Here is a 21,139-nt window from a genome sequence, read left to right on the forward strand (position 1 = left end):
GGCCTGGCAACACGTACACCCGCCGGGGGGCGGAGGGGCCTCGGCGCCAAGCGCAGGCCGGCCGGCTGGCTGGCTCGCTCGGCGGGACCTCGGCGCGGCTCCTTCCCGAGGAAAAGGACGCAGAGCCGGGCAAAGATTCCCGCCGTTTCCCTCCGGCGGCGGCGGCGGCGGCTTAAGGGACGCCCGCGGTACTTCTCTTAACGTGTTGCCATAGTCGTCTTGGTTTTCCCGCCATCACGTTTTAGCAAGGAGAAGAAACCGACGCGGAACACAGAACAAAAACACTTCCACGAGGAATTCTATGTTTTCAGCAGTAAGCCGCCTCGAGTCCCTGTCAGGGGAAAAGGCGGGATATAAAAATACATGTAGTAGTACTAGTAGTAGTACTAGTAATAATAATAATAATAATAATAAGTCGTATGTGAAACTCCATACATACCAGGTAGACAAAAGGATGTCAGAAAAACTGCAGTAGGTCAGAGGCACCGGCTAAGCAAGTGAGCTGTAAATGGGAAATTAGAAACAGGAATACAGTATAAGAATCAAGGCTATGGCAGCCTTCTCCTCCAACTCTGCTCTCCAGATTTTTGGGCTACAACTCCCACCAGTCCCAGGGTTGATGGAAGTTGTAGCCCAAAGCAGATTCTGGATGGCACTAGATTCTGTCTGGGTATTATCCGCCTCCCACTGATATTTATCACTGAAGTGTGGAGTGCCCTTTGTGAATGTTTAGTTTTGTGTTCTTTAAGATAAAATAGCTAAATTACCGTACTGTGCATTGGTAATGCAGAGTTGCTCTGCTAGCCTGTTCCACTTACTCTACTAGCCTCTTCATTGTTATTCTGGAAATACTGAAACTCTTGTGAATTTTTAAAAAGTATATATTTTATTTCTTGGTTGCCTAGCCCCTTCTCCCCAAAAAAGTCCCAAACTGACTCGCACAGTAGAAAAAACAACAACCCATGTAATACAGTTCAAACAAATGTGACATTAAAATCAATAATAGCAAAACTAAAAGTGGTAATCACTTTTATAACATACAGTAAATAATATCTCCCCTCACAGCACCAACATCTTAGTTAAAATAGCTGCAAAGACCATAATGGCATTATCTCTTAAATGCCTGTTAGAATAGCAATGTCTTCACCAGGCACCAAAAAGAAGTGGGAGTTTATGAAGCAGTAATGCCTCAGGTTGCAATAAAGTGTTTTATATACCTTTTGATTCAGTTGCACTGGACAGAGACTACTTTTGCTATGTTCAGAAAGTCTCAGTAAAGAGGTACAATATTGTCAAGGGCAGGAATATAACGCAAGTAAACTGAAAGTTTCTTGTAGTCTTTCCCCAATCTTGTTTACATTATAAACCATGTATTTATATCAGTTTTCCACATCTGTACATGACCTTTATCCTATCCACCCATCCAACCATATTTGATAAAAACTATCAGCTTCCACATTAATGCTACTTACTTTAGCATTGTCATGCCATAACAAACAGCACCTTCCCTTTCTTTGTTTATTTATTGCATTAGTCATCTTAGGTGGCTGCTGGAAGGTTTCACACTAATATTTCACCCTGATGCAATTAGGGACATGATCAGAGCTGGCCGTGAACATTTTGCTGCCTGAAGCAAAGGACAAATGGGCCTCCTTTAGTCCATGTACACATGTTGGCCGGTTGAATCTTCATTCAACTGGTTCTTTGCTCAAAGTATCAGATATATTTTTACCAGCCACCCCAATCTCTGCCAAGCAGTATGAGATTCCAGGGGTTTTGACACTTAACCAGGGTTTGTGTTTCCTTTGGGGAAAATGAGGCACAGTGTAGACTGTAGTCTCTTTTTGAAATATGGTTTCTTTACACATTTTTACACCTGAGTCTGGATGGAGAAAGGGTTCTGTGCATCACATCTCAAGAGGGGCTTGCTCCCCACAGCAGAACAGCTTTGGATTCAAAAGTATGTCTCCGCCACACAGATTGTCCATCAGCTTGCATGGCATCTGGCCCCACCCTTCTAGTTCACCAAAACCAGGCTTCCTCAACTTCGGCCCTCCAGATGTTTTTGGCCTACAACTCCCGTGATCCCTAGCTAGCAGGACCAGTGGTCAGGGATGATGGGAATTGTAGTCTCAAAACATCTGGAGGGCCAAGGTTGAGGAAGCCTGACCAAAACCCTTGCTAAAGGGCAACCCAAGTCTCATGCAAAAGGGGCACTTTTTTCTGTGGTGACAACATGCCCCCTGTAACTCTGGCAACCGCCCCCTTTTGCTAATTAACACACCATTGGGTGCCTTTTGTCAGGGTAATGACTTTCCCACCACCTGTTTTGGTCTTTGATGGCACCTCTCAGCCAATCTCCTGAGGAAGTTGGCTTGACTAATTTTTTAGGCGTTGCTGAATTCATTGATCAAACCCCACATTTACAAATTTCAGAAATTATGGGGAGAACATTGCACCCAGGAATTTTAGGGGATCATCCCCCACCCACTGCAAACCCGTAACAATATACCACAGGGATGGAGAGCAAACCTTTCAAAATTCTAGTATTTTAGAGCAGCAGTCCAATCTGCACTAACATCTAAATACTGAGGGGAAAACAGGTAGACTGATAGAGCAATCTGAAAGCTATCAAACTGAAGTAGGTCCAGCTGATTTCAAATAGAGGTATAGAATTCTAACCAAAATGATGTTGAAATGCTTCCTGCCTTCAGGGCTGGGCAAATTGTTTGCAAGAATAGTTAATTCATGCTGATAGAACTGGTGAAATCACAGGAAAGATATGACAGTTTGCTCTCTCAGATAACAATGAAGTCATCTGTCTATGACTGAAAACTGTATGGCATGATTACATTTGTTCATTTGTCCTGAATGCTGGGATGAGCCTGGAGCCATCAATCATCGCATTTGGATGCAAATGATAAATCAAAGATTACTGTGCCGGAGATGTGGCAACAAATTGCTCAAACAGAACAGTTGTCACGAGTGCTAGCCTTGCTCAATGCAGGCATTATTATAATGTATTCATCCTTCTCCCAGACCTGGCAAAATATTTGGCTTTAGAAGGCAGCTGTGGTAACTCCTTGAAATTATGGTGAGCTATAATTTAAAGAACTTGTTAAAGATTCAATAGCACTGATGTATTATAGAACATATATACGTTTTCCTCCTGAATAATAATTGCTGGAGAAGTAATGTTAGCCATGCAACAGAAAGCACTATTTTTTGGATGCCCTAAGATTAAGTTAAAAAGGTAAATGGGCCCCTGACCATTAGGTCCAGTCGTGACCGACTCTGGGGTTGCAGCGCTCATCTTGCTTTATTGACCAAGGGAGGCGGCATACAACTTCCGGATCATGTGGCCAGCATGACTAAGCCGCTTCTGGCGAACCAGAGCAGCGCACGGAAACGCCGTTTACCTTCCTGCCGGAGCGGTACCTATTTATCTACTTGCATTTTGACATGCTTTCGAACTGCTAGGTTCGCGGGAGCAGGGACCGAGCAATAGGAGCTCACCCCGTTGCAGGGATTTGAACCGCCGACCTTCTGATCGGCAAGTATACTAGGCCAAGCATACTAGGACTCAATTTCTTGACTTTAAGAAAGCCGACTTCATAAAACTTAGGGAAGTGCTGGGTGAGATCTCATGGACAGTAATACTAAAAGGAAAGGGAGTTCATGATGGCTGGGAGTTTGTTAAGAGGGAGATAGTAAAAGCACAACTTCAGGCAATACCAATGAGACGGAAACATGGAAGGTGCCTAAAGAAGCCAGGGTGGCTATCTAAAGAACTTTTAACTGAGTTAAGATTAAAAAAGGATGTGTACAAAAAATGGAAAAGGGGGGAAACCACCAAAGAGGAATTCAAACAAATAGCCAGCACGTGTAGACACAAAGTCAGAAAAGCTAAAGCACAGAATTAACTCAGGCTTGCTAGAGAGGTTAAAAGCAACAAAAAAGGCTTTTATGGGTATGTTCGTAGCAAAAGGAAGAACAAAGAAACAGTGGGGTCACTCAGAGGAGAAGACGGTGAAATGCAAACAGGGGACACAGAAAAGGCTGAACTCCTCAATGCCTTCTTTGCCTCAGTCTTCTCCGATAAAGAAAACAATGCCCGACCTGAAGAATTTGGAACAAATGATTCAGCAGAGGAAACACAGCCCAGAATAACTAAGGAGATAGTACAAGAATACTTGGCTAGTTTAGATGTATTCAAGTCTCCAGGGCCAGATGAACTGCATCCAAGAGTATTAAAAGAACTGGCAGATGGGATCTCAGAAACACTGGCAGTCATCTTTGAGAATTCCTGGAGAACAGGCGAAGTCCCGGCAGACTGGAGGAGGGCAAATGTTGTCCCTATTTTCAAAAAGGGGAAAAGAGAGGACCCAAATAATTACCGCCCAGTCAGTCTGACATCAATACCAGGGAAGATTCTGGAGCAGATCATTAAGCAAACAGTCTGTGAGCACCTAGAAGGAATGCTGTGATCACCAATAGTCAGCATGGATTTCTGAAAAATAAGTCATGTCAGACTAACCTGATCTCGGTTTTTGACAGAATTACAAGCCTGGTAGATGAAGGGAACGCAGTGGATGTAGCCTACCTTGATTTCAGCAAGGCATTTGACAAGGTGCCCCATGATATTCTTGTAAAGAAGCTGGTAAAATGCGGTCTTGACTATGCTACCACTCAGTGGATTTGTAACTGGCTGACTGACCGAACCCAAAGGGTGCTCATCAATGGTTCCTCTTCATCCTGGAGAAGAGTGACTAGTGGGGTGCCACAGGGTTCTGTCTTGGGCCCGGTCTTATTCAACATCTTTATCAACGACTTGGATGATGGACTCAAGGGCATCCTGATCAAATTTGCAGATGACACCAAACTGGGAGGGGTGGCTAACACCCCAGAGGACAGGATCACACTTCAAAACGACCTTGACAGATTAGAGAACTGGGCCAAAACAAACAAGATGAATTTTAACAGGGAGAAATGTAAAGTATTGCACTTGGGCAAAAAAAATGAGAGGCACAAATACAAGATGGGTGACACCTGGCTTGAGAGCAGTACATGTGAAAAGGATCTAGGAGTCTTGGTTGACCACAAACTTGAAATGAGCCAACAGTGTGACGCGGCAGCCAAAAAAGTCAATGCAATTCTGGGCTGCATCAATAGGAGTATAGCATCTAGATCAAGGGAAGTAATAGTGCCACTGTATTCTGCTCTGGTCAGACCTCACCTGGAGTACTGTGTCCAGTTCTGGGCACCACAGTTCAAGAAGGACACTGACAAACTGGAACGTGTCCAGAGGAGGGCAACCAAAATGGTCAAAGGCCTGGAAACGATGCCTTATGAGAAACGGCTAAGGGAGCTGGGCATGTTTAGCCTGGAGAAGAGGAGGTTAAGGGGTGATATGATAGCCATGTTCAAATATATAAAAGGATGTCACATAGAGGAGGGAGAAAGGTTGTTTTCTGCTGCTCCAGAGAAGCGGACACAGAGCAATGGATCCAAACTACAAGAAAGAAGATTCCACCTAAACATTAGGAAGAACTTCCTGACAGTAAGAGCTGTTTGACAGTGGAATTTGCTGCCAAGGAGTGTGGTGGAGTCTCCTTCTTTGGAGGTCTTTAAGCAGAGGCTTGACAACCATATGTCAGGAGTGCTCTGATGGTGTTTCCTGCTTGGCAGGGGGTTGGACTCGATGGCCCTTGTGGTCTCTTCCAACTCTATGATTCTATGATTCTAAGTCCTAGGCTCCGTGGTTTAACCCACAGCGCCACCCGTGTCCCTAAGATTAAGTTATTGGGACATTATTTTGAAACTTTTTAAAAAGCATGAATGGTCACCATATTCCCTTTTGGATGCCAACAGGGCTATAATCTTGGTTCGGATGGGGAATGGGGCACAGGGCACAATGCCTCAAGAGAGGAGGCACAAAGCTCAGTACCAGCCATGATTTCCAAGTGCTCAGGCTAGTGTGATATCTTTCACCTGTCATCGCTCTTCTATGTTATGGTCTTGGAAGTGGCCAGAGAAGGCACAGAACGTTTAGCTGCATGCATAGCTCTAGGATCATTCCAGGGTCACATGCAACTTCAGAGGGTTGGAGTGTGGTGCCCAGAACTGGACACAGTACTCCAGGTGAGGTCTGACATCATTGTGCACATCATTTTCTGCAATGTTGCAATGTATTCTGGAGCATGCCTTTATGATTGCAAGCTCCTTCACTGCTGCATTTAAAATTGCTTGCCGTGCCCAAGCAAGTGTGTAGTTGGGATAGGTCAAGCTGTGAATTGCAGCAGGGTTTCTAAACAGATGTTAGTCCACAAAAACTTTTTGTTAACTGCCTTGAGGTTTTCTACAATCAAGCGGTATATCAATTTTATGAAATAAATAAAAATAAGTCCCTTTTTATCTCTTTCTGCTACATACCTTTTAATGCTGCTCTGTATGGTTTTTTTTTTTATAAAAAATACTAGATTGGCTAAGCTCAGTTTTATCTTTCCCATTTATTTTACAGAAGGGAATTGAGGCTTGACTTGCTTCAAACTGGTGGCCTGACCAAAGGCAGCCACTCAGTCTGCGGTGTTGCAAGTGGAAAGTTCTTAGAATGATTATAGCGCAAAGGCATCCCATGTGTGGGTGCAGGAACAGAATTGCTAAAAATTCAAAATTAAGCAGACATTTCATTTCAAAGATTTAGTGATAGCACTTCATCGGGAACCTGTGTCCATTAAGGAACTATTTAAAATTTATCTGAAATATGTGTGTTAAGAAAATACCAAATCTGAATAAATAAGAGATTTTTTAAAAACAAGTATGGGCCATAGGCAAAACTGGACCACTAGGCCTTGTGAACCAGATATTTTAAGCAGCAGACCCTGAGTTTCATGACAGGCCTGCAAATTGTTAGCTCTTTACTTTTATTCTATTTTTATTGCCAGGGGATATCCGCAGCATAAAGTTAAAGTACTGTGATACCACTTTAACAATTTTGTCTTCCCTCAAAGAATCTTAGGAACTGTACTTTGTTATGGGTGCTGAAAGTTTCTGGGATACCCTATTTTCCCCCACAGAACTTTTTTTTTTTTGTCTACGGAATCTCACTCTGACAGATATCTGAGAAACGAAGGCTGAGCACTAAGGAACCAAGTTCAGAGTTACTAAATATGGAAAGGGCGCAGGATGGCCATTATAACTCTCTCTGCGGATATTTGCTATTGCACCTTAATGAAGCTGAGCTTGGCAAAAAGCCAGCCACAGTCCCGGGTGATTCTGAATGCGTCAACACTATACAGCCGCTTAGTGAGAAAGTCAGGATCCCTTTGCTCCTCTGTAACCTAGGAGAGAGAAATGCACATCCATTTTACCACCTTTACCAAGGCTGAACTTGTGCAAGGATGTATGAAGGTGATACGGTTTTTGTCACAACCATAATTCTCTGATGTTCAAGAGAGAACAGAAGCTGAGAGGTGAGTTTGATACTTGATTTGCACCTCCTGCTGAGACCAGAGATCATAATATGGGCTGATATTATCTGGGAGAAGCTAACTTTAGGCAATACAAATGCCAGTGGCAGTGGAAATGAGCTTTGGGCTTCAGAGCGAAAAGCAACAACACAAGCTAATACCACTTGAAGGAAGCAGTAGCCCCACCATTCCTTTAAAAAACTTCTCTAACCTTGAGGAAGTTAATAATTATCACTAATTATGGTCACTAATACCCCCCTTTTTGGGTGTTGACCATATATGATTCTAGGACTCTTGGAGGAAACTGATTTTATACCTATTTCAAGCAGGTTTCAGGTCTGGCTTTGGTGCCCAAATCACCCTGGTTATCCTGATATCCCTATTCTGGGATAGACACAGGGGGAATGCAATTGTTGATTCTGCTGAACCTCTCAGTGGGTTTAGATTTCATTTATCATTGTATCCTCCTGAAGTAGCCATATGAATTAGCTGTAGGAGGCACAATGGTGCAGTGTTTCTGTTTCCATTTGTGTCTGGTACCAAGAGGTAGTTCTGGGGAACAACTGCATAGCATTTTGCTGTGGGCCTCACAAAGATTCTGTGCTATTTAAAAATCTATATGAAGCCACTGAGAGAGAACATCAATATGCAGGTGATGTTCAGTTCTGTCTGCCTAAAGTATGTACATCAGGAGAGGCAGTGGGTAAATTTAGTTTGATTAGATTAAATCATTTGAGGGACCAGTCCTTCTAGTCTCTTGCCTACAAGCAGGACAGAAATGGAATCAGCATTGCAGTGGGATAGGAAACTTTTGGCCCTCCAAAGCTTGTTGAACTCCCATTAGCTCCAGCCAGCATGTCAGGGATGATGTGAGTTGTAGCCCAATGTGAGTCAGGGGTTCACACATTAGCTACTTCTGGTCTAAGCAGACAGAAGGCTGGAGGGTGTTGCGGCAGTAGGAAAAGGGCATCTGTGGAAAGGTTTAACCACCCACCAGGTGCGCCGGGTTCTGCCCAACATTGGGGGAGTCCAGTGCATGTGTGTGACATCGTGTGTGGTGCACGTGATGTCACATGGTGGGAGGAGGCCCAATGGGGCCTGGCGCAAGGCCTGATGGGGCTTAGTTGCAGCCATGGGAGGGCCCGACAAAGCCCATTGCAGCTGTGGGAGGGCCCAATGGCGCCTGACTGCGGAATATTGAGGGGGCCCGGCCCCCTCATTGAATTTTTTTGGGGGACTCGCTCCCCATAGATGGCGTGCCAGCCACCCACACTCCTTGTCCACTGAAAATCATTGCCTTCTGAAGCTACTTTTCCTAATTAAAAGTAGGAATAAATTATGTTCCCATGCAAATGTGGGTAACTTCTAGTTTAAGGACCAATATGTTAAAGGTCTGAAGAACTAAGAACAGGCACCTGCTAGTGCCACCTAATGGTAATGTATTGTAAGAAATTAGTTGGCATTCTACCTAGCTGGGGTTTTAAAAGCCGTCATAGTTGTGACAAATTTATTGCTAACATTACGTTCATCTCCTGGTCAGCCATAATCTTTCTGCTTCACTCAATCTACTTGGGCCACTATGTAGCTCTTTACACAGCTTTCGTACCATTTTTATATTGGCTAGAAGAGCACAGTATTCCTCCACTGTGGCATCTTATGTGCATCAGGAATATTTTACGAAGGATATGATGAGACTGGAGCTTCGGCTCCCTTAGTCTAAGCCTTAGATTCTAAGGCTTTGGGTTATTCCACATGTATGTACGCATGCAACAAATTCAGAGCTAAAATATCCCAAGTTCTGCACTGTCATGTTATATTTGCATGTATTTGCTCTTCATAGGTAAAGGTAAAGGGACCCCTGACCATTTGTTCTTCATAATTCATTCTAATTGTTGCTCTTCTGTGAATGATGGGAAACGATTAGGAGCTATAGCTACCTTCTGAGTCATGGAATTTTTTTCTACCTCAGGCTTCTGAGGCCCCTTTTCCAGACAAGCATCTTCCTATTAAGAAGGCCTAGATAATCTCATCAGTCCCAGATGGTATGGCCAATGGCCAGGGATGACGGGAGTAGTAGACTCTACCCCTGCTCTTTTCCCTAAACTGTTGGTTTGATTTGTTTTTAATAATGTTTTTAATATTGCAACCCACCCTGGGACCTTAGGGTGACGGGGGTTAATAATTATATAATAAATGCTATAACTTGTATAGTACAGTACCATTCCATACTATTATCTATTAAGGTAAACAGGAACAGTGATGATAAAACAAAAAAAGAAAGAGACCACACTCATTTCTGGCAAAGGCTTTATTTTATAAAATGGCAAAACGGAATCCCCAGAAATGACAGATCCATCACTTGGACCAAGACTCTGCTCTTATACAAGAGCGGATTCAGGTTCCCCTGCCCACTGTCAGCCAGTTTAGGCTACAAGTGTATCTATCCATTTACACACATATACATGTTTCATTTTTTATAAATACATGGGACTGAGTGGAATGCTGCGTGTGAACATGGCTGTCCTGTCTAATCATTTTAAAACAAGCCCTTGACTATGGAATATCCATACTCAGCCATGTTAACTGGTAGAGGGTAGAAGATACAACTGGATAATTTATGTCCTAAAATGCAGCTTCTTCTAGAACTTCTCTAGATGCAGAGGCTCTAATCATTATTGCACACAAGTGAAGAAAGAGCCCACACACATTACAGAACAGAAACAGGCTCATCTCTTTACTGGAAACAGCAGCGGGGGACAAATTAGGTTCCATAATGCAAAAGGCATCAACTACTTTCAGTCCCAGTGAAGATGTCCAAAGCTGCAATCCTATATGTACTTGCTTGGGAGTAAGGCCCATTGAAATCAGTGGGACTTACTTCTGAGTAAACATACACCAGATCACACTGCACATTCCTGAAATTGTGGGAAGGAAAGTGCTTGGAAGGGTGGTCAAGTAAGTTCCAGGACTTATTCCACTTCTCCATCTGGCCAGATGCACCAGTCAGCTGGAGAAAGGCATGTAGGAAGAAATAGAATAGAAGGAATGCTTATGATACACAAAGGTAAAAACAAACTGCTGGCATTTCTCAAGGTGAAAACCTAAAACATGCTTACTGCAAAGTATGTTCCACTGAACTCTATGGACTCAAGTAGGAAATAAATAAGCTTTGGTTGTGGTTGTAGAAATGGAAGAAAAAAACTTAAGTATAGACTGTTCAGTGCTCTGGCAACCTTCAGCAGGATGGTTTTTTAATGGTTACTAGACTTGCTGTTTTTCTCTCCTACCACAAACCCCTATCCACTGCAATAAACGAGGGGAGACAAGTGTGTTTTTACAAGCAGAAGATGATCTATTGAAAGAACATTCAGGACCAAATTTACTGCTACCCTACTTCACACATAGAAATGGCCATCAAAACAGGTTTTAAATGCTACCAGCAGAAAACATGAGGTTGCCAGGTGGCAATCTGGAGATCTTGTCCAAAGGTTCTGAAGCAGCAGAGGAGGTTACCCAATTCCTTCACCACTCTCTTCATCCCTTCCTTTACTGCCTGCCATTGGAAGAATTTAATACCAGAGAAGAGATGAATGGTGGTGGCATGGGGCAAGAGAGTAGCCTTTCCTGCTGCCTCAACCTAAAGGCATACACACCATCTTCCCAAATGGTAATCTAGCTGCTTGTTTAGGGTTGTATTTTAGATTAACAAATTATTGAATACTGCTGTATTTTAGGGTACATGTTAATATTATGACTGAGCATTAACAGAGTCCCCCTGTTCCTGCCATGTATGAACAGAAAATTATAGCTTTCCACTGTGCATCTTTCAGGAGCATTAATTTATGGGGGGGGGGGGGGCGGGGAATCAGCCTATTGTTAAAAAAAGAAAGGACATAGCCCTTTCAGAGTTAATTGGTATTCAATAATGAATTGATCATGCTGAATTTGGGGAAGGCCTTTATTAGGCAGACAGGGCATTTTCAAATGGTAGCAGCTATTGTTCCATAATGCTTCCTTGAAAATGCTCTTGAGAGGGAAGAGAAAAGGAGGGGAAAGAATGATCCTTTTGCTTCCGTTCCTGAATAGATGACCCTCCAAATATAATCTTCAAAAAATCTGGAAGACATGATGTTTTGGACTATATGTGACTTTTAAGCAGATGGTTCAGAAATGTACTTAGACTGACTGTGTCTCTTTGTTTGCAAAAGCAGCTGCAGGGGCTCCTGATCCAGATTGAGACCATGGAGTGGGAAAAGTTCCTAACCACTGAACAAACATGACATGGTCAGTCCAAGCAAATATTTTTCAATCATGTTCTTAAGACATGTCTAGTTTGAGAACCAAGCTCTCTCTTCCTTAAATAGTCGGTGATAATACTGGTTTTGGACTTCATTCCAGAGCAGCTATTATTTAGCAATTAACAGCCTATGTCTTACCTTAAAGAAATAATTGTGATGGAAGGTATGTAATCAAACAGACTTTTCTGTTTACATACTTTTCTGTTTAACATGGGCAGACTGCTGAGGAGGTGAGATCCCAATTCTAACACATTTTTCTTCACATAGGGCTAAAAATGATCTCACCTGACAGTGGAAAGAACATACACAGTCTCCAGTCAAGTTTAGGTATTGCAAGACTTGAATGTCTTGCAGTCACTCCTACCCAGAATTAGAAATCCATTCAGTAGTTTACCGTAGAGATTACTGCCATAAAGGAACTAACCTATATTATCAAATTAAGACAGAAATTAGTTTACAATGACTGTTTTTAGCTTATCCCCTCCTACAAAAGAATTAAAACATTCAAGCTTAGCAATGAGTTAGTATTAGGAACTTCAGTGTTGCAAGACTCACACCTTTTGGGTTATTTCTGCCAGAAATACACTGTAACAAGGGTAATGAAAATAAGCAAGTCTTGGGAGGAATGGCTTAGACTAGCATACTCGGTGCCACTCGCATTACTTAAGTTGTGCAATGGGTTTCCTAATCTCCACTTTCTCAGCAAGGGATATTTCAAAAGCACCCAAACATAACCAAGACAAAAACAAATTTAGTAAGTAAATATGCTATTTGACTTTATGACCATTTTTTCCCGGTAGCATTGTATCACATGCAATCCAGTAAATGCTCTCCCTGGAAAGTCTGGCGCACCATCTTGCTGTTAATGCTGGCATGAATGATAAGATAGGAATCTGGTACACTGGAGTTTAAAAAGTAAATGCCGTGGTGAATTGAGGCACTTTCCACCAGGTATGCTAGCTCTGTCCATTATGCCTGCTGAAATTATTTCCTCCAGGTGGCTGGATCTGAATAGAGTCGAGGAGAGGCCGTAGAGCTTGTCCAAAAGGTCTGAAGCCACAAGAAAGACATAAGGGATGGTTGGGGAAAAGAGAATTTAAGTTTTCCAAGCACTCTGAACACAAATAGGTTCTCAACTAAAATTAAAAACATGCTGCTTATTGAGAAGAATGAAGGCAAACTACTAAGGATGTTCCTATAAAATGATACATGAGCTGAGCCGAGCCCATGCCACTATTTCATCCATCGGCAAAACAGATGGAGTGTAAAGGAGATCAGCACAGGCCTCACTTGTAACACCTCGAAGTACAGTGGCACAGAAGCAATTCTTTGTCAAGTCCACCTTTAGGGCTGGGGGTGGACCATCTGTGTCTCTTGGTTGTAGCGGCATAAATGTCTGGGTTGGTGTGCATTACTCAAAAACATGTTGCCATCCCAAACTACAGAGCCCCAGGGTTGCTTGCAGTGTAGTATTGGCTGCTGGAGCATAGAACATAAGCTGCATGTTGCTGTGGTGTCAGGTACCTGTGAGCCTAAAGTTATGCCCCAGTCTCCACTGCAACAGGTATGGGGTGTTGCACCTCTCCATTTAGGCCACAGCTGGCAATGTAATATGCTGAGAATTGTGTTCCAGCATTCTCCCATATTGCAAGCCATATTGGGGAATATTTGTGTCAAACTGCATGCTGCATCTACTTTCCATGGCTATGTTTTAGATGAGCCTAGATACATAACGGGGATGCGGGTGGCGCTGTGGGTTAAACCACAGAGCCTAGGACTTGCCGATCAGAAGGTTAGTGGTTTGAATCCAGACGACGAGGTGAGCTCCCGTTGCTCAGTCCCTGCTCCTGCCAACCTAGCAATTCAAAAGCACGTCAAAGTGCAAGTAGATAAATAAGTACCGCTCCAGCGGGAAGGTAAACGGAGTTTCCGTGCACTGCTCTGGTTCACCAGAAGCGGCTTAGTCATGCTGGCCACATGACCCGGAAGCTGTACGCCGGCTCCCTCAGCCAATAAAGCGAGATGAGCACCACAACCCCAGAGTCGGTCATGACTGGACCTAATGGTCAGGGGTCCCTTTAGCTTTTTTTAGACACATAACAGGGTGCGTAACCCACTGAACCTTCTACAGATGTACTTTTCAAAGCAATGCAATGCTTGTAATGCTTGTGAGCTAGTCCAGCCCAAAGATAGACAGGACTGAAAACTGACAATACTCTTAACTAATGCAACTAACAACCACATGTTCCAACAAGTTTCATGTCCAAAGAAGTCCAAGGTTCATCTCCAGCCACTGCTATGTTTCCACAGCGTTTTGAGTAAGTCACTTCAAAAATAACTTTGGTAAGATCTCCTACTATTGTTTCTCTGCCACCTGCCCCCACAACTTGTTTTTTTTATAAAGTGGCCAAAGTCCTAAAAGTTGTGATGGCTCTTTAGAGAATTACATTAACTGAGATGAAACAGTACCCCTTTTAGGCTTAAACAACATGTTACAATAAGCATGCTTTTTAGAAGCATGCTTAAACCAGCCACTTTTATTTTGATGAAAAAGCAGCCACAAGGACCTCAAACAGATTAGGGCCCTGCCCTGGTTTCCTGTGACAAATAACCGTCCCTGAAAGTGCTGTTTATTGCAAACATCACCTCCAGGGGCAAATAGAAGCCATGGAGGAAACCAACACAGACCCCCAATATTGATCGGGAAAATGTTCTGGAATGGGGCCCTGCAGTTGCTTTGTTTTCAAAATAACTGCTATCAGCTGCAGACTGCTTTTTTGGAAAAGGGTGTTTATCATAGTTTAGATCTTAGTGTCATTTGGTTGCAAGTCAGTCTGAAAGGTATATCTGTATTCCAAGTTAGTAAAATCTGTGCCATGTCCTCAGTATTCCTGAAAAGCCATGGCTGTTAAATTTGGCATCAATAATATGGATGTAATAAAAAAGAGGACTCTACTTACGTTGCAAGAACTTCAGATGGAAGGTCAGTGATGTAGGAAGGGATCTTCCTCCCTGTCAAGAATTGTGCCACTTCATTGCTGAATGTATTGCAGTTATGGTCAAAAAGGTTATAAGCCTCTCCTCTGTGACCCCAAGAAAAAGAAGTTCAGAAAGAATAATAATGAATGAATATAGCAAGACTGACCTCTTTCAGAGGGATTACAGGAATATGTGCGTGTGTGTGTGTAAAGCTAATTCACCCCATAACACTCAGACCTGTGTTAAGAGCAGCTATGCAGGGGGAATGTCAAATGGAAAAGCTAAAGGTGATATTTAACTTGTTTCCTGCTTGCAACTTCACATGAAATTGGCCTCTCTTCATTTGCTTCCAAATGTATATTTGCCTATTTGGGAATCTGGAATGGAAAGGCTACAAGCAGGAAATGAGTTAAGCATTCCATCCCCCAACTGCTTCTCCACTAAAAATCCTTTCTCCTCCAAATCACATTTTAATACACAAAGAGTGTTGGGACTTCAATCTACATGCAGTTGTGTATTGAAGTGCATCTCAGTTGTGTATTGAAGTACAGAAACTATTTAGAACTCACTTACCATTCTAAGATTATGACACAATTCTATATTAAACTAACCATAACTCAATAGTGAAGCAGCTTGGCAGGAAGGGGCATGGGCATCCCTATCAACAGGAATTACATGCAGTCACCAGAATATTAGAATAGAAACAAAGCAGAATTCTCTCACCGGAATATAGATTCACCCAATGAGGACAAGTATTCCAAGAACAGCTCTTCTGAAACTTCTGAGCATCCCAGGTCTACAATAGAGTCTGGGGGCCCAAGCAGAGTCCCACCCTGTGAAGTGCATATGCAGGAAGATATTCAGACACCAAGAACAATTTACCAGCCTCCTATGGGGAATATATAATGCTGAAATATTTCTGCATTTCCCCCCAATTGCTTACATCAATTACCATATTTCCCAAAACACTAGTAAGAGCTTATAGCAGTCAAGTTCCAGAAGGACTCTTGTACATACTCAGTTTGGAGGTGGTGAACAGAAGGAAAAAGATAAACCAAATTTGATTCCTACTCTGTTGCCTACAAATCAGCTTTAAAAATTGTGGATTAAGGGGAATTTAGGACCTCAGTATCAGCTATGCAAGGAAAGCATTTCAGTTTTACTATACATTAAAATTACATCAAGTTTGATTGAATAAATGGTTTAGAGCGGGGGTAGGGAACTGGATCCTGCTAATGGCCTAGATATTTATCTTCCCCCAATCATGGACCAACTTTAATAGGTGGGTTGGGACATCTACCTGTCAATCACCTGACATAATAAAGACTTCAGGTGACTGACACATGTCAAAGTTAAAAAAGTTGCTGTAAAAAATGATTAGCTGATCAACGGTTAAAACAGCCTCTTTTCAATATATCCCTTCAGTGCCAATGATTGGCACTGGGAGCACCTTGAAATAAGCTCCTTCTAACTAACAGTCAGCTGATTTTTGATTAGAGGGAGTCCCTTTGAAGTCTCTGCAGAGAGGGAAATGTTCCTAAAACTGGACCATCTCCTCTGCAGCGAAGGCTGTTTGAAGTGCTTTGAATACAACTTCCTTTGGAAATAAAATAAATGCTCCTTTTAAAAATGGCGCATTTATTTTTTCTTTCCAAAGGAAGCTTGTGCTGCCCCTTGTGGAGTGATTTCCATGTGCTAAGTACTGGGCTTGCAAAGTACCTTGAACCGCATTTCTGAAGTTCTGCCAATCAACTGACTGTTGGACGCCTGGGAAGCGCTGTGAAAAAGGTTGTTCAGCAGTGCCTGCTAGTCCCTTTTGTTGAAGCCCCATCTTTACCTACCCAACACCTGACGTCCTATATGACCAGGTGTTTGGCAAGTGGGTGTGTCTTGGCTGAAATCGCATCTCAGGCCAACTGAGGAGCCTGTGAGCTAGAGCTTCCCCACCCTTGCTTTAGAGCATGATGTACTGGATGTTCGAAAGCTGGTCATAATGCACTAAATATTCCAGTTACTTGCTATTTTTCTGAATGGGATACAGAAACAGATCAACCAAAAAAAAAAATGGGAAAAATAAGAGAGGAAAAAGTAGGTATAGAAAAGAAGTTCCAAGACTTACAGGTGGACAACTGGCGATCCCACCACTACCATAGAAGAACTCATCCCTGTGAACAACTATGGAAGTGTGCCTGAAGGGGGTGGCAAACAAGACAGGTAGAAACATTTATGTAGTGAGATACACCAGAGATTAAACATAACCAAGACTAAAAGTTACCTGCAGCCTCTAGCCTCATATAGTCCTATATCAATCTGTTTAGGAAGACTACTGAAAAACAAAAAAACAGATCCTTACCTAATTTCAGACAGCATTTTCTGTCCTTACAAATTGTGAAAATAATTAATGAGTCTCTAATAAAAATGCCTAGAAAGCATGTGAATGAGCCCTTACTCCAAAAAGTGAGGCGCCACCATCCAGCATTGAAAGGACCATGCAAAGCACCTAATAACACGGCCTAATTTGGTGTTGCTACTTTCCCGAACACTCATGAAATAAGTTTGTGAAGTACATAATTGTGGAAATGTTTTATGCTATGAAAACATCAATTAATGTTAAGTCTAGCTACTCACCAAATGCCATCCAACTGCTTACCTGCATATAAAAAGAAAAGCACCATCAGCAACTCAGTTTGCATGCTGCAATCTGTTACTCGCCTTCCATGGCTATCAATTCACATTTCCCTAGAATACACTTACACGTAAACTCATAACAGTGCCTTTCTAAAAGAAAAAGCAGGAAAAATACTGTAGTGTTCTCTCCCACCCTAAAGTTGGTATTTGATGGAATTAGGAATAGTTTGTGCCCTAATCCCTGGGTTTTATGATTACAGGGGAAGAATTCAGACTTTCTGAATAGGACAAAGTGCTAATTTTTGAAAGCAACATGTTTTACTTTACAAACAGCTCAGAAGAGCTGCAAAAGGTCCTATAACTAATGTATTGGACTACAGATTTGCCAGGCTTGCAAACAGTTACTGGCCTGCAGTGCATATGAATGTCCAGATAACCAGGCAGAGCAACTTTTTGTAAACTTCTGAAAGGTGGTTCTTCTCACTTCCATTTAGAATGACAATTACTAGAGAAATTATGGGTGGGACCTGGGTAGGCTGTGTAAAACTCTATCATGATGATTTATTGTAAATGTTAACCTTTCTTATAGTACAAATCATGTAAGTCGACAAAGTATTTATTCCTCTCTTTTTTGTATTCACTTCTGACCATGCAGTTTGGAGTTTCTCTATCTTTAATATTAACCTTCAAAATACATCAGGTTTGAATATAACAGTGAAAGTACATTTTTAAAAAATTCTAACCTGGGAAAATCCTAGTAATATTCCCCCCTGCCCAATTCTCTACATATTGCTGAGGCTTCAGTCCTGTGCCTGTGCACTTCATACTAAGTGTCAACACACATGAGGCTGCAGATTTAGATTTAGGATACTTGTACTGGCTTGATGGTAGAGACAGAGATAGCTGAAACCAGTATAAATTAAATTGGAATCACTTATCTGTGTGAATCAGTTCTCATTCAGTTACCTAGTGGCTCCTTTTAATCTAGATTTATTGGAAAAAGGAATTAGTGTATTTATCACATACAAATATACTTCCCCTGTTTCTTGGGAAAGAATGCAGAATAACTTGCCTAAGTCTGCAGTATAAAAGCAAAAGCCCAGCCTTAAGTAGAATAGAGTTCAGTGTGGGAGGTACTTATATTCCATGCAGGCTAAATCTGTTGTGAAACTTTCCTTGCTCATAGTGACAGTGCAAACTCAGATGTAGAGATTTCCTTCAATGAGCTTCATTAAGTTAACTCATTTTAGGACGCAAACTATTATTCTAAACTTCTAGTCTGTATGTATAAATGAAAAGCTTCTATCTCTGTAATGTTGTCCTTTAACTCCCCTGTCTCTCATAACTCATGACAGACCTATTGTCGAACAGAACTTTTGCAGTGAAATATAAATTTTGTAATGGAATTGCAGAACAATGTTATGTTCAGAAAAGTATAAAATATGTATGTTGCTTTTTGTATGCGAGCCTTCCTCTGCATACAGGCACATGTCTGAAGGAGTAATTTCTGGTAACTTTGCATACCCCTACTTTAATATCAAAAAGCAATCATACTCTACTTTCAGGGTTGTGTGATATTCTTCAGGTTGTTCCTGAAAGTGTCCAGGAATTCTCTCTAGAAATGTTGGACACTTGTGTCTGGGTAGTGTTGGGGGTCAATAAACCGAGGCTGAATCATGATAAGATGGAGGTGCTGTGGGGTGAGCAGTTTCTGTCTCCAAGAACTAGGTGGACAACTTGTTCTGTGAGGGGTTGCACTCTCCCTGAAGGCACAGGTTCATAGCCTGGGAGAACTCCTGGACTCTTAACTTGTCACTGGAGTCTCAAGTGGCTTCTTTGTCTATGAATGCATATGCCCAGTTGGTTCACAAGTTATGGCTGTTCCTGGATAGCCTGGATTCAGTTGTCCATGCTCTGCTGACTTCCTGCAATGTGGGGCTGCCCTTGAAGATGGTGCTGCCTTGTTGGGAATGACCCATGACACAGCCTTTTGGGTGGCTGTTTCCCCTTTATGAAATGCCCTCCCTGATGTGTTTTGCCTGTTTCCCTCACTGCTAACATTCAGGAGGACTTTAAAACCATTCCTGTTTACTCAGGCATTTGATGGCTTAAAAATATTGTTCTTTGTAACTTTGCAATTACTAACCGTGTAGGTATGCTTTACATGTTTCTAAGTGTTTTAAATATGTTTTTAGTTTATTTTTAACTGTATTGTTTTACTGCTTTGGTGTTTGGTGCCCTGGACAACTTTCAGAGATAGAAATTTAAGGAAAAAATAGAAGGGAGAGCTAAGAATGTGATAAAAGAAGTATATTCTCAAACACTATATAACGCAGTCCAATGCTTTGCTCCTATATTCTTTTCTTAGTTAAACTACATAAAAAGCATTACTTATAGCAAAGTAGTTAAAGTACTCTAGGCTTGTTAGATCTGTTATGACTAAGCATCTAGAACTACTTAATACCAGGAAGTAAATGATTTAGACCAGCAGCCCTTTCATCCAGACACAAACTCCTAACTGTTCTGTGCAATACTAAGAATAGTCCTTACTTCCTCTACTAGCTTTCTCCTCCATGAATTAAGACAAAAATGTGCATGGATAGTACTTCTGCAACAAAAGGTTTCCATGATTATGGACCTAATGAATATTCAGACAGTTACTATGTTGGGGAAACAAATACCGTATACCAATTCTTAAGCCTAGAGGCAGGGCAGACTTTGTCTCCACTACCGCACACGCACAAGACAAGTGTGATTCGTACTACTGGGGGGCGGTGGGAGTGTACGCTGGAAGTGAGTGCAGATCCTGTACAGCATATCATCCCTGATACGTTGAAAGGGTATAGTTGCTGCTGTTCCTTAACGTAACCCCTGTCTACCCTCCACCTTTGAGTTGTGCATCCAGCCCTCTACCTCCCCTTTGGGACGAGAAAACAGAGAAAGTTGTTCGGATTGCGAACAGGTAAAATTACCACTTTCCCTGTTCCTTCGGGTCACCCTCCAAGCCCCGAAGAAGCCTCTTACGTAACCTATGTGTGCGGGGGGCGGGGGAGGAGGAGGAGGGCGCCCGTTAATATACATAACACAGACGGCGGTTAAGGATCAAGACCCACATCAACTTCCTCCCCACTCCCCGGCTGTAGGACCCCTGCCCGTCCCCTCCCCCCTCCCATTTGAGCCACCCCTTTCCCCAATAATACGAGGGCAAAGGCTTCCTCTCCCCCCACCCCAGGCATCATCTGACAGAAACCGAGGCGACGGACGGGGTCGTCTCTCCATCCCTCCCCCCGGGGCTCCTCTCACCGAGCATGATGGGGCTGAGGCGTCGAGCCATGCCCTTGGACAGGTCGTAAACGTAGAGCTTCACCGGGTGCAGCATCGGGGGCGAGTCCATGGCATTGGCGGAGGGCGACAGAAAGAGGACGGAGGGGGCGACGGGGAAGGAAGCTCTTGACCGAGGCCAGTGGTAACGGTGGTTAGTGGGCGGGGGGCCGGGAAAGCGGGGAGCCCAGCCGGCCCGGCTCCTGCTCCTGCGGCGGGTGACAGCCAACTGACAGAAGGGGACAGAGGCGATGGGAGGAGGGCAGCGGGGAAGGGAACGTTCGCCGCACGCATGCGCCGCCCCCACAAGGCGAATCCAGGTTGCCAGTCACGGCGCCTCTGTGAGGGAAGGGCGCTAGGCAGCCGGGGGGCGGGGCCAGGGGGCGAGCGTGGTTTGGTTCCATGTGGGCGGGCATCGACGAGGACAATGTGAGCAGAGTTCTT

The 21,139-nt window shown here is 43.0% G+C and overlaps 2 protein-coding genes across 3 annotated transcripts in view; one reads left to right on the forward strand and one right to left on the reverse strand.

The window, feature by feature from the left end:
- Positions 1-7,338: 7,338 nt before the first annotated feature.
- Positions 7,339-21,139, forward strand: part of XRCC6 (X-ray repair cross complementing 6) — a 28,876-nt gene continuing 15,075 nt past the window's right edge. The window contains exon 1 of one of the 2 annotated variants that reach the window (XM_080971900.1): positions 7,339-7,472. The gene's annotated coding sequence lies outside the window, so the exon portion shown is untranslated. The remainder of the gene's footprint in view (positions 7,473-21,139) is intronic. The other variant, XM_080971896.1, reaches the window with a different exon arrangement.
- On the reverse strand, positions 9,763-21,027 carry DESI1 (desumoylating isopeptidase 1). The gene is made up of 6 exons (XM_080971953.1): positions 20,678-21,027; positions 17,375-17,396; positions 16,866-16,935; positions 15,470-15,579; positions 14,728-14,850; positions 9,763-12,817 (listed from the first exon to the last, which is right to left on the reverse strand). Exons 1-6 carry the CDS (start codon positions 20,766-20,768, stop codon positions 12,724-12,726), a joined length of 510 nt encoding a protein of 169 aa, XP_080828079.1. The 5' UTR covers positions 20,769-21,027; the 3' UTR covers positions 9,763-12,723.

Source organism: Podarcis pityusensis, assembly GCF_964106645.2.
Source record: "Podarcis pityusensis genome assembly, chromosome: 10".
Taxonomy (NCBI): domain Eukaryota; kingdom Metazoa; phylum Chordata; class Lepidosauria; order Squamata; family Lacertidae; genus Podarcis; species Podarcis pityusensis.